General features: G+C 48.7%; 5 protein-coding genes across 5 annotated transcripts; 3 read left to right on the plus strand and 2 right to left on the minus strand.

Moving 5' to 3' along the window:
- Nucleotides 1–772: 772 nt before the first annotated feature.
- PpBr36_01946 (uncharacterized protein) lies at nucleotides 773–1,947 on the plus strand (the record flags this gene model as incomplete). The annotated part of the gene is made up of 3 exons (XM_029889130.1): nucleotides 773–1,010; nucleotides 1,085–1,530; nucleotides 1,558–1,947. Coding segments are annotated over 3 exons (1,074 nt in total), but the record flags the coding sequence as incomplete, so codon positions are not given.
- A 351-nt stretch (nucleotides 1,948–2,298) lies between these two features.
- PpBr36_01947 (uncharacterized protein) lies at nucleotides 2,299–2,922 on the minus strand (the record flags this gene model as incomplete). The annotated part of the gene is made up of 2 exons (XM_029889131.1): nucleotides 2,299–2,557; nucleotides 2,693–2,922. The coding sequence occupies 2 exons, from the start codon at nucleotides 2,920–2,922 to the stop codon at nucleotides 2,299–2,301; spliced, it is 489 nt and encodes a 162-aa protein (XP_029751144.1).
- A 2,637-nt stretch (nucleotides 2,923–5,559) lies between these two features.
- PpBr36_01948 (uncharacterized protein) lies at nucleotides 5,560–6,090 on the plus strand (the record flags this gene model as incomplete). The annotated part of the gene is made up of 3 exons (XM_029889132.1): nucleotides 5,560–5,573; nucleotides 5,636–5,722; nucleotides 5,802–6,090. The coding sequence occupies 3 exons, from the start codon at nucleotides 5,560–5,562 to the stop codon at nucleotides 6,088–6,090; spliced, it is 390 nt and encodes a 129-aa protein (XP_029751153.1).
- Nucleotides 6,091–7,516: 1,426 nt separating this feature from the next.
- PpBr36_01949 (uncharacterized protein) lies at nucleotides 7,517–8,586 on the minus strand (the record flags this gene model as incomplete). Its single annotated transcript, XM_029889133.1, has 4 exons — nucleotides 7,517–7,698; nucleotides 7,900–7,957; nucleotides 8,063–8,097; nucleotides 8,493–8,586. 4 exons carry the CDS (start codon nucleotides 8,584–8,586, stop codon nucleotides 7,517–7,519), a joined length of 369 nt encoding a protein of 122 aa, XP_029751154.1.
- Nucleotides 8,587–9,042: 456 nt separating this feature from the next.
- Nucleotides 9,043–10,775, plus strand: PpBr36_01950 (uncharacterized protein; the record flags this gene model as incomplete). The annotated part of the gene is made up of 2 exons (XM_029889134.1): nucleotides 9,043–9,407; nucleotides 9,476–10,775. 2 exons carry the CDS (start codon nucleotides 9,043–9,045, stop codon nucleotides 10,773–10,775), a joined length of 1,665 nt encoding a protein of 554 aa, XP_029752240.1.
- Nucleotides 10,776–16,230: the final 5,455 nt, after the last annotated feature.

Raw genomic sequence — 16,230 nt, forward strand, 5'->3', positions numbered from 1 at the left:
GATTGATTTCCCCTCGGACTTGACCAAAAGCCGAAGAAAAGCATCGGAAATATTGTGGAATCTGAGTCCACAGCCTTGGCATTGGTGAACTTGATTGACGTTTTGTGAGCTGTGGAAAGGATGTCTATATAGTCTATCTTAACAGCCTATTAATCTCATCTTGGTCCTGTGGCGCAATGGTAGCGCGTTGCTTTCCGGTGGCAGAGGCTTTGGGTTCGAGTCCCAACGGGATCGGTTGTTTCTTTTTTTGTATTTTTTAATTTTCGCCATCGTCATTTCATGATTTGAAAAGTAACTATGGTTATTGGGAGATCCTCCTCCAGTAGCAAGTGGGGCATGAAGACTTAATCTGCAGTATTCCAGTCACCAAGCGCATCTGGGTAGAGACGAGTGTGCCTCTCGTTTTTGAGGGCGCACTTGTCGCTAGGCTATTCTGCAAACACTTTTTGACTGATTGCTTTGACTGACTGCCCGGCTTAGTCGGTGTGTGCCTTTCTCTGTATTAAAACCCAAGCTTCCAAATTATTATTGAACAGATCTCAATCACAATCGGTACTGAATAGTTGTGTTACATTCCTTAGTTCCTGATTGCCAATACCCATCCCGAGGTCCGATGCCTTGAGGTCTCATCCAAATTGCAGATGCACCATGCTGGTTACTTGGCTCGCCACAGACGAAAGAGCCTCCAAATATGTTGCAGTCAAGGTCGGCACCACCGCTTCCAATGACAATGAAGTTGAAGTTGAAGTCTTGAAGAGATTATCAATTTCATCGCATCAGAGCAACGTACAAGGCAAAGATATGGTCCGTCAGATTTTCCATCACTTCGTCACCAAAGGGCCCTAACGGCAACCATTCATGCTCTGTTGCCGTGCCGGAAAGATGTAGTTTGGATGACTGTAGAAGTGCCAGTAACTATCGCGTCTCTGAGCTAAGTGCTGCCCGCTCCTTGGCCGCTCAGCTGGTCATTGCCGTGGCCTATATACATCACCAGGGCTATTGTCACGGAGGTAAGCCGTTCTTCTTTAGGTCAAGGAGATTTTGTTAGGAGTTCATTTCACAGCTAACTCCAATTGCGGTCTAGACCTCCATGTGGGCAATATACTTTTTCGTCTTCCGGCCTCAATCGAATATGTATCGGAAGGAAAACGCCACGGGCATTTTCATGGTCCCTGGACTCCCGAACCTGTCGTGCGAGTCGACAAGAAGCCGCTTGGCCCGGGTGTCCCCTCGCACGTCTACCGGCCCATCTGGCTTGGAATTCGCAGCGATGAACTTACACTTCCAGAGGCTCGGTTACGACTGGCGGATTTTGGAATCGCATTCAGGCCGGCAGAGGAAGCCAGGCTAAAACCGTTCGCCCCCCTCTACAGTAGATCACCAGAAGCCTTGTTCAACCAGCATAAGCCTTTCTCGTTTCCTTCAGATATCTGGAGTGTTGCACTTGCGCTCTGGGATATGATGGGCCAGAGTAGTCTAAATTCGGGCCTTCTGTTCGGCCACGACGAGATAGTCGCTGACTTGATGGATGTCCTTGGCCCTCTACCCACTGAATAGTGGGATAAATGGGAGGACCGATCAAGCTGGTACGAGGAAAACGGAGGCGAATCCAGAGGGAGCAGGGACGCGTCTTGGACACTTGATCGGCGGCTACATCACAGCCAGAGGCCGCGGCATGCACCGGGTGCCGAAGGCACGAGTGACGATGAAACGGATGCATTCTGTAGTTTGATCCGGTCAATGCTTAATTTCAGGCCCGGGCACCGTCCACATGCCACGCAGGTCCTCGGGTTCAAGTGGATACAAGACTGGGCGTTGAATGACTACGAGAGGACGCTGAAGGAAGCAAGCCGGGTTAAGTGGCCACGAAAGCCTTGTGGCGCCCTCCTGATATCTGGGGTACTTTGGATAACTCTGATCGCTTATTTAGCATCAAATCTTATGTAAAGGCATACATGTGATTGACCAGAAACCAAGACTCTTTACGAGATATAAACAAAAGGTGGTGACTGCTTGTTTATATATATCCCAATACTACTAGTGTTGAATTGGGAGACCAAACACAGAATATTGGGTGTTAGGACAAGTGGCCATAGCTACCGAAACAAGAAGAGAAGTATCGACAATGCCTGCTTCCTCTTGACTACAGGCCCTGCACGCAACCTAATATTTATGGGGAAAAAAGTCGGTTAACCTGGCAGCTCGACAGGTGAAGACACGGCATTCCGTGCTGGCATAGAAACCCACTTCCCCCTCCCCATGACCCAGTAGATTCATCGGCAAAAGCCAAAAAAGGGCCTACTGGCAGATAAAATCCTCCCTGGGGTCCTCGTGGTTCACAGCAAAGTAGGCATCCTCGATGCAGTGGTCCGGACGCTTGCAAAAGATGCCAAACGTGAAGGCGATCTGGTAGCCCATGGCGGGCCGGCCGGGGTCGATCCGGCACTCCCAGTTGTTGATGTGCTCGCAGCAGCGCTTTTTGAGCTCGTCCTTGAGCCCCGGAAGGCATTTGGGATTCCAGTCGACGAGGCCGAAATTGTGAATGCCGTCGTTGAATCTGATTATATGGGCGTACCGATTTTCATATTGATATTAGCTTGATAAACAAAAAGAATAAAACAAACTTTTGAGCATTGACACGGGAATATGAACAGTACGGGGAAGACGAGATATATAGAGATCAAAAACATACGGGTATATGATGAGGTGCACCGAGTTGCGCCCAATGATCTCGCAGTGTCTGAAAACCTGTCGTTGCTCCAGCCGTGCCACTTCCGAAGTATTTGTGGCCAACATGGAGGCATTTTTATCAGACACGGAGGTGATGCTAGTGACTGCTATGGACGAGTCGGTAGGCGCAGCCCTGATCTTGGCGACAGCAACCATAAGGATGAGTACGAAGGCTTTTTTGAGCAAATGCATCTTGGTTTGCGTGTTTGTGGTGGCAAATCAATAAAAAGGAGTGATGAGGAAGTCAAGTGTTGGTCTTCACAGGTAAACACGACTTTCGTTCTTGAATATCCGGGGATGGCATAGGTTTGGGAAAATTGGAAGCAGATGGATTATGTATTTGATCAGACTATGATTTATACAAAGTATGTTGTTGAATCTCATGCAGGGCATTTTTTAGACTCTGGATTAGCCTTTGTGATTCTTCTTTTCCTCGCCTCTGCCATGTGCTTTGAGAATTGTCTTGAGTAAGCCAAATATTTGAAGAGGTAGCCACCGTGTTAAAGCTTGCCAGAAACTCAGCAAGACAACTGTTCATTGTGACAGCATCGTAAATAACTTGCAGGCTAATAGGGAACGAATTGTTCCACGTCTTCCACATGACTTTGGTGCTTGAACTAGGGTGGCTGCTGTCATTGAGTGGGTATTCAGCATGAAGATTCTTAAGCCCTACTCGATGTGAATCCATCCTGCCTAAACCTAAGCTGGCGCTTCTCATTTCCCTCCTAGACACCATCCCCTTCTGACTACTTAGCCTGGGTAACCAAGGTAGCTTTATGCATGTATGTGCAGAAAGCAGCATATATGCCTACATCAGTCTAGCCACTCTGCATCTACTGTCAAAACTTTGACCAGCTAGGTTCTCCCTTTCACGAACTACTTGTTAAACAAATCCAAACACCCCTTTCAGCCTCTCAGAACTACTATTTGACAAGCAGACCCCATAGCCAATCACCATGCAATACGCACCAATATAGCCTTACCAATAGCCACTTTCCCTTGTTTGATACCATGATTGCGGTTCTTGTCGATACGATTTCAGAGCATCGGCACTCTCCATCGCTATACTGACTGCCCATCTGACACATTGCTCAAGGGTCCATCAGGTCACAGAGGCGAGCAAACATGTGCTGCAATACGTGGCCACCAGACGCTACCCACTCGACATGCATTCCCCATGCAGCCGTCCCAATTCGTCCTGGCTCCCCAACCAAGGAGGTCTCGCTACCAGGTTTTCTTTTCTGGAATTTTCCGCACACCCGGTAAGCCCTATAAATGTTGCAAAGAGGAAGATGGTAGCCTTGCAGACCAATATGAACAAGAAATCCCAACACCTGGCTGGCTTCCTGCGCCAGCCAAGAAGAAAAGCAATAAGTAAAAATGAATAAATAAACAAAATTATCAGCAGTTTGGGTTTCCTCGCCAGACGCCCGTTGTTCTCTTGTCTTTCTGCTGCGCGCAGGAAAAATAATAAAAGAATACAAACAAACATCCTGCTCCTTCCATTAAGTATCAGTCTGCTCAAAACAAGATTCGCAAGTCAAGTCCTCCAATGAGCAGGAGGAAGCGGGCCGTACCATAATTTCCCGATCCGTCCCGGTCGCTGAATAGCCTTCCATCGGGCTTATGTTCTACGGAAGCCGATCAAGGGCCCACGGGTATGTTCAAGCTTGACTATCTGGAGGTTAGGGTGTTCCGAGATTGTGATAGTCTGTCGAGCGAATCAACTATTTCTCGCCCTTCGAGATAATTGAGGAAAACCCTGGGCAAACTCGTTTTATTCTCCGCAGAAAGAGCAAACACTGTTATTTTTTTTCCGCGGCTGCCTGCATAGCTAGTACTACACTACATTACACACCCTCATGCCGACGGTTGCATCCGGTAACGGTCCGACAGGTCCGCCATCCACGACCCCGTACATCTCTTTCTTGTTTCGAAGAGACAGACCGTCGATGGGTTCTAACGGTCCCAGTTCTGACCCAAACCGCCTGCATAGGACGGCGGAAAGCTCTCGAGACATGCGTGTTAGGCTAAATAAGAGCCAACTGGGCCTTGGTTTTCCTCCCATGACGTCCAAGCCAAGAATTCGTTCTGGATCTGACACCTAAAACAAAGACGACTTTGGTGGCAGTGCTATGCTTGTGTAGTATCAGCAAGACGCTATGGCCGTATCAGCCCACGAGAAGAAATACCACAATCTAAAAGACTATATGTGCGCTACTATGCAGCAGTCTAGGTTCGTTTTTCATTCTTTACCGACACCGTCCACTCCAAGCCTCATCAACCGCATTGGTGAGAAGGTCTATAAGACAATAATGAAACTCGGCCTTGAATCACTGGATATTGCTCTCAGTCTCGACAATCTTCCACAGACGCAAAGTAGGGGCTTCATGTACTTCTTTGTGACCTGTCAATTCAGGTCCCCTTGGAGCATATGCTCCGACTCCCATCAACATGGCCTTTCCTCCAGCCCGCCCAATACTTTGCTGTGTCGAGTGGGGCTGCAGCCGATGTCGAGTTCTGATTTCTTTGGGTTTCATTGCATTGCATGAATATGATGTTTGCTGTTGTTTTACTCGCCTCTCAGCGAGAATTGGCAAGGGGAACTCGACCCTGTGTGGCCAGTCGTCGTTATTTATCCCTTCGTACTGCATGTCGTGATTGTAAACCACGTCGGGAAGGATACGTTGGACATATGCTTCATTTTGATGAATGCATGGAGCTTGTGGCATCAGGAGCAATTAGTCGACCACAGGGACTGTCCTGGAGGCGCAAATCGTCCTGGTGCTATAGCCCAGGGATGACTATATAAGTTCAGAGGTCGCTGCTATGACCAGGCTCTAGTTTTACTATTGAGCAACTAGCCCTGAAGTTCCCTCGAGATTCTTACTCTTTGACAATATAGCTTGTTCATCCGATATTTCATCAAGCCGACCATCAACACAAGCCAAGCCAACGCCGCCTTGATCCCTATTGTATATCGGCAAACTCAGTAAGTATCTATAAGCCGTTATGATCTTCTATATTCCCCTGGTCTAAGCAGGGTGACTGAAACTCCCAACAATCCTCAGAACTCTATACCACCACAAAAAAATGTGCGACTTTGAGGAGTTCCTCTTCACTTGCGGCTGCTCCGAGCAGCGGCTCCAGTCCTACTGCCACGTCGCCCGCAACAACCCCCAGCACCGCTGCCACAGCGTCCGCAAGTTGCGCAACGTCTGGGACCAGAACGTCGAATGTGAGCAGCACATGAGGGAACGATACAATCAGTGGAGATGGGCCCAGCAGCAGCAGCTTCACCAGCAGCAACAGCAACAGCAGCAGCAGCAACAACAGCGCCGTTCAAAGGGACACAACTGAAAGGCCGGCAAGAGTTTTTATTTTCCACCCTCTGGGATTATTCTTTTTCCTCTTACTTCTTCTGTCATCTCGTCTTCTTCACATTCCCCAACAGTTTTCCTTTTATTTTCTTTTTCTTCTTCTTTACCATTTCCAATTGTCTGTTGGGGTTGAGGTCACATATCTGACTTTATGATTAATGAAATGAGAAAACACAACGGATAAAAAAAAAGCATGTGCAACGGTCACGCCTTTTCGGGTAGTACATTGCTTCGCTTGACTTGTTTGGGGGGTTTGGGATGGTAGCGGCTCTGCGTGGGAACCTGTCAACTCTGCTCATTAGCTACAAGTGATATGTGGACAAAGCTTGTACGTATCCAACTATTTCTCCGAGTTCCAGTGATTATCGAGGTACATTGAACCTCGATCCTCGATATATCTCACTTCTCCCAGTTTCACGTAGCAGGTCAAGCCAACGCTTTTTTTCTTTTTCTTTTTTTGCGCACGAGCCGGAATTTTTCCTGTCAAGTGCCCAGGTCAATAAGACAGTCACAAAATAGCTCAACACACTTCGAGATGCAGACTTTCTCGCTAATCGGGATTGCATGCAGCCAGCCAGACCGAGCTCGAAATATTTCCGCGGTCGCCCAGCCTAGAAAATTAAAGGAAAGAAATCGTCACCCCGCGAGATTTGGATCTTTGTGCGAGGAGTAGCCCACACCGAGATGTCTCCCCCTCCCCCCCTTTCCATGTAGCCCGACGTCTGGATCTTCCTCGTTTTTTCGCTGACAGCGGGAAACTGCATCATGTGCGAAAGCCAACAGATCACACCGAGCCACCCTCCATGACTTCGGGGAAGACTGCAGTGCGATCTTGATTCGCTACATCTGAATAAAAAAAAATAAGAATAAAGAATAAAAAACTAGATAGGCGGGCCCAGAACCGCCCAGAGAGCTCCGTTTGCGCCCCCCTCCTGGTGCGGTGCATCTGGGCAGTTACTTCGTTGATGCGGACTTCCGCGGGAGGTCGATAGCAATGCATTTTCTTGCGTGAGCGTCGATCTTGGTTGGTATTCGAGACGTAGCTGCGTACTTAATGTGATACATCTGCAACTGTTCTCGTCGGCGAACGGCAACCCCTTTGTTCTGGGTGGAGCGCCACCATGTCTTCACACTTATCATGGAAAAACTCCTTTAGGTGTGCAGTCTGCCGCGGTCAATCATCTGTCTGCGTCATGACAAATCGAAATCTTCTCAGGAACTGTCATTTATGGACTACTGCAAGCCCCGTATGATACACTGCAATGCAATATCATTCTTGGGGATAGAGGGTAAAGCTCGCTGGCTCAAAGCGCAAGTGGCAGAATGGCAAGATCGCATAAGGCACCAGAATATAGTTTCAACAAATCCAATGCAACAGCCGCTATTCAGGCGCTTGTATTTAACGACTATTCCATATTATCAGCGCCTTCGAGAACGCCAACGACGTTGTACCTCTTGCTGAAGAAGGTGATCCAGTCGTTCAGCACGCCCTGTTCCTTCTCATCCAGGGTCTTCCAGTCAGGGCTGACATCCTCGGCCTTGGTCGACGTCTTTCCTAGGGCGCGGGATGCGTCATGTCCAGCGAAAACTGAGGTTTGTTTAAAAGCTCACATTAGTACGCCGACCAGTATAGCAAGCATCACAATCAAATTTAGATGAGGATTCAGGCAAAGCAATTAACCGACATCCAGCCGTATCACAGACGAGGGGTAGAAGCAGGAATGCTACCATCTCATATCCAGGGGGCAAAGAAAACGTGGCGATCGGAGAGGAACACAAAAGCACTCACCGTGGTATGAGCCTCCGGGCTGGTACGCCTTGTTACCTGTCACGTCGTATACCAGTCCCTGGTAGGAAAAAAAAAGGATCTCAATGTCAGCTCTTTGCTTGGTGCGTGATACGTTGAACCTGTTTCTGGTATATGAAGAGCAAGTTGCATGCCAGGGACTTACCTTGATTGCAACGTAGCACTTTCCACCATTCTCACCTGCGGTGGGTCAGCAAGGATTTTTATACTATAGTAGCTCGGAGAAACGATTTATGATGGCAGGTGTCAAACTGAGTCGCAAAAAATTCGATCAAATGCAAGGCGGGAATGTTGTGTCATGTGCGTCGTGTGCATCGTGAGACTGTATCACGCGCGTTGACGAGAGGTAAAATAACAGACTGGACACAATGACGATAACTATTTCTGACTGTAAAGTTCAAGGGAGTAAGAAAGTAGGTGGGTTGGGTCTATAGGTGTCAAGGGAGATATGGCCAGCCGCGACAGGACATGTAGTATGCAGAGATAGAAGAGTAGCCCCGAACGTAGTGTGGTGAAGAACAAGGCGGCAAGGGTACTCAAATGAAGCCAGCAAAGATAAGAAAAATCGTATATACCAGTCGCCGTCTCAAGTTCTGCACGAGAGATCGTGACATCCAGCTTGGGAGGGTCCAGGTTGACTGGTGTCTTGGGTTCGAACCTGCCCGCCATAGTTGGTGATGGTCTCCAGATGTTTCCTGAATAAACTTTGATGACCTAGCAAGGGAAAACCGTATATATTTGCCAATAGTCTGTGGCTCAATGCTGGTTTATGGTCTTCTAAGGTCGAAAGACAAGAAAGTAGTAGACTCGAAACCGTGGGTTCCGGTAGCACGTGAAGCATCATGCTTCCGAGAGGGAGGGGTCCATCCCTTGGAGTATGAAGCTCGGTAACAGTTAAAAGAAGCTTGGGCCATGTGTGCCCCGCTGTCGTCACTTAGCCTCGAATTGATTGGACCGATTGAGTACAAGGATACGGGTGGTGGATCTGCTTGTCATTGACGAAAGAAAGTTCGCCGCCGCGTCAGAATTTCACAGGTCTGGACGCGCCGAGCCAATCCGTAGCAACCTCAACCCGGCGACAACCTCTCGAGACTCAGAGCATCGGATATACTCGAGGATCCAACAATGTCTGCTCCAATACGTGCGATACAGCTCCAAAAGGCCGCTGTCCGACTTCTGCCAAGGCAAACCCACACCACCAATCTGCTTTTACGTACCAACGCCAGTCGGCACATTGTCCAGAAGCTCGGTGGCTTTCAACTACAACAGCAATTGCGGCTCAAATCAACGTTTGATCCCAAATCATTCGAACCAGGCCAACAGAAACCCGAAGATGGAGAGGAAAAGAAGATTCCTAAACCAACCGTTGGCCAAATATTCTCGCAGGCCTTCAACGGTGCAATCCAGATGCTGGGTGGCGTTTTTCGCAGCGAGAACCTGAAGAAGGCTTGGCAGACACATCCGGGCGAGTTCAGTCTAGCGGTTATAATGTTAGTATTCTCATGACGCCGGAAATGAAAGAACTACTCTGACATCTGCGCACGATTCAATATGGTAGGCTTACTGGCGTTGCTGGTGTCGTTGGATACACCGTCTGGCTCTACTTCAACTACTTCTACGCTGAACAATTCACTCGGTATCCCGACGAAGTGGCCTTTTCCCTACGCAAGGCTCTCTACTACGGTGATTATGTCAAGGATCCGAAGCTAGCTCTTAAGTACTACCAGAAAGCAATCGAGCAATGCTTTGAGCACAGGTTGGACTTCTTCTCGGACGAGTTCGTTGGAGTCAGGGTCCGGCTGGCCCAATGGCTTGAAGAGACAGGCGCATATGATCAGGCTATCCATGCGCTGGAGGTCATCCTCAATGACCATAAGCGCTGGGTTGACATGATGGAACAGCAGATCAAAGAGGGCAAGAACCCGGATCAGCTGCTGACCGCCACTACTGCGACAGTAATCCCAGCCAAGGACGCTGAGAAACAGCAGAGCGAGCAAGGCGCGGAAGCAGCAGCGCAGACCACTACGACTTCGGCAGTTGCTGGCACTGCTACGGATACGAAAACCGCCCAAGGAGCTCCCAGTACTGCCATCGACGATGCAACTGCTAACGGACAACCTGAGGCTCCTCGGGAGACTATTTGGGGAAAGAGGAATCGGATTATTCGCAGATCCATCGGTATTGCTGTCAAGCTCGGCCAACTCTACTCAGACGAACACGTTCTGAAGCAGGATCTTGCTCACGAGCGCCTCACATGGGCAGTGGAGACACTGTTGAGAGAGATGCAGCGACGTTCCACTGAAGGCACAAAGCCTGGCGAGTATGATTTCCTCAGCGATGAGGAGGTGGGTGGCGTTTTTGAACAGCTAGGCCAAAGCTTTTTGGCCAAGGACAAAGCTCATTTGGCGGTGCCCTTGTTCTTCCAAGCCCTCAACCTTTGCAAGGTACCCTGTCATACTGCCACATTGATGAACAACCTGGCTACAGCATTTGCTCAGCACCCCATCACTGGCGACAACATCCCGCAGGACTTGGTCAAGTTCCCCAACAAGTCGTCCCCAGAGTGGTGGGCGGCCACTAAAGCTACCTACCTCGAGTTTGCCAAGAACTGGGCCAACAACGCCGTCGGGCTCGCTTCTGGCACCAAGGGAGAAGACGTGCGAACTCCAGAATGCGACCAGGCATGTGCAGTTGCACTTTGTAACTTGGGTGAAATCGCAAGCTTAAGTGGGAATCCGGAGGAGGCCCGCAAACGCTTCAACCAGTGCATCGCCATGAGCAACAAGCTTGACTTCTCTGAGGGCGTGAAGCAAGCTAGGGCAGGACTCAAGGAACTCACCGCAGGCGAGAAGAAATGAACGCAGACTGTCACGATCAGATCAGTACTGAGACCAGCGCCGCCAGCTAACTCATATTCATGCCATAAGGCAACTGCCCTGGTATTTGGGTGATTCTCTTCTCCAAGACCAACAATCCTTTGGACTATAGATGTCACAAAATCTGGCACGTGGTTCACGGCACTGTCGCTGCATCGTTGGGGTGGATATCCATCTCCTAGAAGGACTGGAGATGACCACGCAATGGCCATGCAAATCCCGAGTGGACCCTGGGGAAACAGGCGCAAAGGCCGTGGCAAGGCTCCGTTTCGCGGCGCAATGCTGGGACACATTGCTGATGCCTAGACCTAGATCCTGTCTCAAACGGCCATGCAGGGTTGTTCGAGCGGAATTCTCCGAGACGCCAATACAACGGTGCTATCGCGGCTTCATTATTGACAGGGTCTTCCAGGGGCATATCGGTGGGACAATGGGGATCATGGGAAGAAGTTAGCTTTTTGGGAAGCTCACAGGTACATATGTACATTGGGAGAAAAAGGGCGCTAGGGTTCCGACAGATGCCGAATCAAGCGTATACGCTCGTATACTAGCGGGCACTCCACGAGCACTCGGGCTTCTCCCGGCCCGGAGTGGATTCGCACTAGCATCGATATAGCTTTTCAATCGCCAATTTGACACTCGTTAAGAGCACCACAAGAGTGCTTGAATTCCTTCTTGGGTGCTGATTCGTTGAGTTTATCCAAGGTTCCTTTCTGGGTGGCTCTATTCAGAGATGCCAAATGTGGTAACATGTTGCTCTCAGCTATTGTGGCGGTGCTCTTGGAAAATCGCCTTGCATGTCTGCTTTCAGCTACAAAGGTGGGCGAGCTGAATGCCACGCCCCCAAATCCCAACCTCCACACCCACCCCGGCCGGAGCTACGAGAAGGCTGTGCTCCGTGTATAGGCTATCACTCTGACGGGCTACTCATTCGTCACACAGACCTACCCGGCGTTCTCATCTCAGCAATAGCAACCCCGGCGGCCCCCAAAAGGATATGGCGGCGGCATGCTCTCAGACCGGCTTTGCTCGGACCCAAGCCCTTTGGTGGGGAGGAAGAGAGCTGCACTCGATATATCGCGCGGATGAGCGGTAGCACTGAAGCATTCGTCAGCGCCAATGAGGCATAATTTCAAGGCAGCGAAATTTCCACCTCCATGTCTATTCGGTGAAGGTATCGACATCTATCTGGGCAGAAATTATGGAAGCCATGACGATGGACAGCCTCAAGCCCGGACGGTATCGTCCGTGACTGGGGTGTTCGTCTTGCAAGATATCCGAAAGACACCCTTCACCTCCGAGAAAAGCCGGTCTGCAGGTTTTCTTTGATAGGTATGGTCATCCTGTCCAGAGTCACGCGTTTAATTGACCAACGGGACTCGGGTTTACATAAGTCGGTTCAAAAGTCCCGACACGTCGGCTTTACGGCTTTATCCGCCGACGCCCTTGACCCTGTACCTTAACTACAAGGTAGAAATGCCCAATCTGGGGGGCCCACACAAGTATACGCGACCGGATTTATCAGGACGGGTGCCCATTTTTGACATGATGCGGTCAAGACTTTTACTGCCACAACCTCCGCTAGCTTCTGCTAGACGAGACTTGCATATGATACCATGCGACGCAACCCTTTTTTTTTTTTTTTCCCTCCTGCCAGCGATGACGCCAAGGGGGAGGGGAGGACAAGCACACATGGCACAGTAAGACAAATCAGATCCCACCTCAAGCGAATTTGCTCAGCCCGTCCCTGGCCCCTCATAAGTCGGAATGGACCCTTGGAGCCCGCACGTTGTGGGGGTTATGATTGGCTGCGAGGCCCCAAAAGTCGGAATCTTTGCCCCAAAAAAAAGAGTACCACTCACTTCTTTCGTTTAAGCTTTATTAGAGTTTTGCGGGACGATGTGCGTTAGAGGCAAGAAAAAAAAAAAAGAAGAGAGGGGGTTTGGTTAGAGGTGATGGAGACGAGCTCTCGGGGACCTGGTACTGCAGCAGGACCCCTGGATTTGTTTCCCTTTCCCACACACCACAGTCACACACACTTTTTTTTATTTCTATTTTATTTTTGCGGGCCATCCGCTCTTCCCCGTCAGAGGCTGACCCAGCTTAATGGCTTTTTTATTTCATTTCATTCTTTCTTGATCACTCTCTCTCTCTCTACATCTCTGTTTTATTTGTCAAGAATAGAGAGCTTGCATACCCCGCGTTGACGAAAGCTCTTTGCTTTGGACTCCAGCCACGGTGTTGCCGATATGCAGTGAGGTTCTATTTTGCATCTTTGGCCCTTGCACGTCATCTTTTTATCACTGACGCTAGGGTGTTTCGTTATATTTTCATATCATCAAGACTTTTTTTTTTTGTTTTGTTTGAGCTATGACGAAGTCTTTTTGTCTTTTCTCTCTCACCGACATCTTTCCTGCGTTATATTGTCAGTGGAGCTTACTATTTTTGTAGTTTATAGAAATTGTTCCGCAGATTCCCGAATCCGGTAACAAGTTCTTCAGTTGAACAGAATGCCAAGGTGAAGAAGCTGGTGCGCAGCCACCACCAGCGTTACCTTTTTGTACCCTTATAATCTATATCCCTCCACTTGGGCGCGTCCCCCACGAAGTTTTCGACCCGCATACAGTAGACAGGTGCGCGGTTTGCGCTTTTTGTGGTATGGTCGAATTGAGAGTAAATTTTCTGGGCTTGAGGCCTTTTTACTTCATTTCCCTTTGCGGCTTGGCAGTGGCTCGTAACGCGCCTCCAGAAAAACAAAAAAGTGAAGTTGTGGGACTACTCCATACGATATTTTCCCCTTCTTCTTCATATTTTTTCACCGTAGGTATTGACGGTACCACAATTCGTCCCGCGAAAAAACAAAAAAAAGAATAATAATAATAATAATAATAATACAAAATCGGCGTGTGTGGATGGATGACGACCCGGAGATCCGCGCCCGGGAACACGGCACTCGCGCGGTGAGTCTTTGCGAAAAGTGGCCCGTGGAGAACGCCTGCAAGAGCCGGGAATCCAAACCAGCTTGCTTTGATTTGTGGTTATCCTACCTACGAAGCCTTCGCGGCCCTGTGGGATACCGAGATAACGTGAGATTGCTGAGTGGCCTGTTTTTTATTATTACTGTCTGCTTTGTAGTTGCTGTCTTTTTCTCTCTATGCCTTGATTGCCGCCAGCGAAGATGCTAATTCCAGAATCTTGGCTTACCCGTTGCGCGTACGCCCTATTATTGCGCGCGCGCGCGGGGGGGGGGCGTCTTAATGGTGTTGTGGGAATCAAGCCGGTAGTCTTGCCGACGACAAAAGGAGGGGCGTGTGTCAGTGTGTGTAGTGCGACAAGGAGCAGAGATGATAGGAGAAACGGTCAAGTCATCCAGGCCTTTGCATCGGAGACATGCAACTTGGGGGTGTCTAGAATCTATGGCGTCCAAAAAACAACAACAACACAAGGACCCAAGATCACCAAAAGGGAAATCAAAATCAAAATCATGGGGAAAAGTGTGGCCCTTTTGATTTGGTCTAGGCGCTTTCCCAAGGCAACGGAATTCTTGACACAAGGCTGGCTGGTTTACGAGGCAGTCTTTCTTGTTTTACTTTTGCAGTGTCGCCAGAGGGGGAAAGGATGACCTTTGGGGGCCATGGCCAAGCTTTTTCCAGCCCTAGCCCTGCCCGTCTCACCTCTCTTCACCTCTTTTTTTTGCATGCTGCGTACGCTCTTGGCTGATTCTCAGCGCATCTCGTGGTCAGGGGGAAACAACTCAGAGAGAAAGAAACAGAAAAAAAAAAAAAAAAAAAAAAAAACAAAGAGATAACCTTCATGATCCAACTTGATGCCATGCTGCCACACCACCCGAATTCCAAATGTAAACGAGGTGATGTTGCAGTAGGTGGTACAACCCACTCCCACTACCGCAAACCATCACGCACAGCCACTCGTCTAGGCGGGTTAGTGGAAAAGTTTGGGACTACTACCCCACAGATTCCATTTCCATTGGAACCTCCGAGGTACCTCCCGACTTGCCCCGAAGTACCTTTGCTTTTTTGGTGGGTTAATTGTTTTTTTTCGTCATAGTTGAGGAAAGATATGTTGTCATCGTCAATGTGACTCTATGGGCTTCGAGGCGTTCTCTGGCTCGTTTGTGATCAGGCAGCAGCTTTTTGTTGTGGTTTCATCACGAGGCGAAGCACATTGGGAAAATTTGAAAAATAGGATAATATTCGAGAGAAAGAGACAGAGAGAGAAAAAAAAAAAAAAAACTAAGAAACAACACAAGACAAAGAGAGCAAAAAATCGCTGATCTTAGATATAACTTTGCTTTACTAACGTACTGACATAAGTCACGGCGATGAGATCTGAAAGCTTGGCATTCCACCTATTTACTACACCTAGTTAGTTCAAGGGAGAAAGGTCGGAACGGTCGCCTTTTGGTAATGCTTGCAATCCAATTTCTATCTATAGCAGGAATCTCGTCTAGCTACCTTAAAAAGCTGGTTATCTTTGTGGGTTAAACTCTAGAATTTTGGCTTCTTAGAAAATCTGTCGGTAGACATGGGCTTGGGTTAGTTCCCCGCTGGAGACCACGTTGCTGCAGATCATGTCAGCTGCAAAGTGGTACCCGACCAATTAAGCAGGCATTGAGAGTATTTTCTCCTTGCAAAAGCTACAGCTCTTCAAGGGGGAAAAAAAGAGCTTCTTTTTGTAACAATCCAGGCGATCAATGATCTGCAAGCCACTTGTTAGGCGAATTACAACCATGCCAAAAACATACGCCTGCATATCCACCTTTCCCCGTCACAGGCCCAAAGGGAATGAAAGATAGGATACGTTGATGATCAATTACAAAATGTTAACGGGTGAGAGGTTAATACGTCGCGTACCCTTGCAATTTGGGGGATGCTCCTGGCTGCATTTTTTTTATTGTCATCTCACAAAACGAGATTTGAAGTCAAGGTTTTGGGGGTGATAATCAATATCCAATAGTACTGCATATTTCCAGTAGAGAGGTTCACGTTATCATGTCCCCCAGTCTTAAACAGTGCAACCCTTGAATGCAGTAACTTGCAAACACAGCCTCCATAGAGGCTAGTGGTCTGTGGCTCGTAAAGAGGTCTTTTGTGATTGGCAGCAACCGATCTGATCTTCATCCCAGCAATTTCGCTTTCGAATACCAGAACCAGCCGGATTACCCACATGACCTCTGCGGCTGTGTCCGTGTTGACAGGTTCTGGCACAAAAGTTTGATTCTTCTGAATATTTTTAGACGAATCCAACTAATTAACTTTTTTTCTTCTTTTTTCTCATTGGACATTTGGACAAAAACGGTGTTTGTTCCTGAAGTCCCCGGAGGAAAGAGAAGCGGGCTGACTAGCACGAGCTGCGCCTTCAAACTCTGGATCCCGTCTGCTTGGGATATCTCCATTACGGCTTCGAACATGAATTT

The sequence above is a fragment of the Pyricularia pennisetigena genome, chromosome 2, assembly GCF_004337985.1.
Source record: "Pyricularia pennisetigena strain Br36 chromosome 2, whole genome shotgun sequence".
NCBI classification, from domain to species: Eukaryota; Fungi; Ascomycota; class Sordariomycetes; order Magnaporthales; family Pyriculariaceae; genus Pyricularia; species Pyricularia pennisetigena.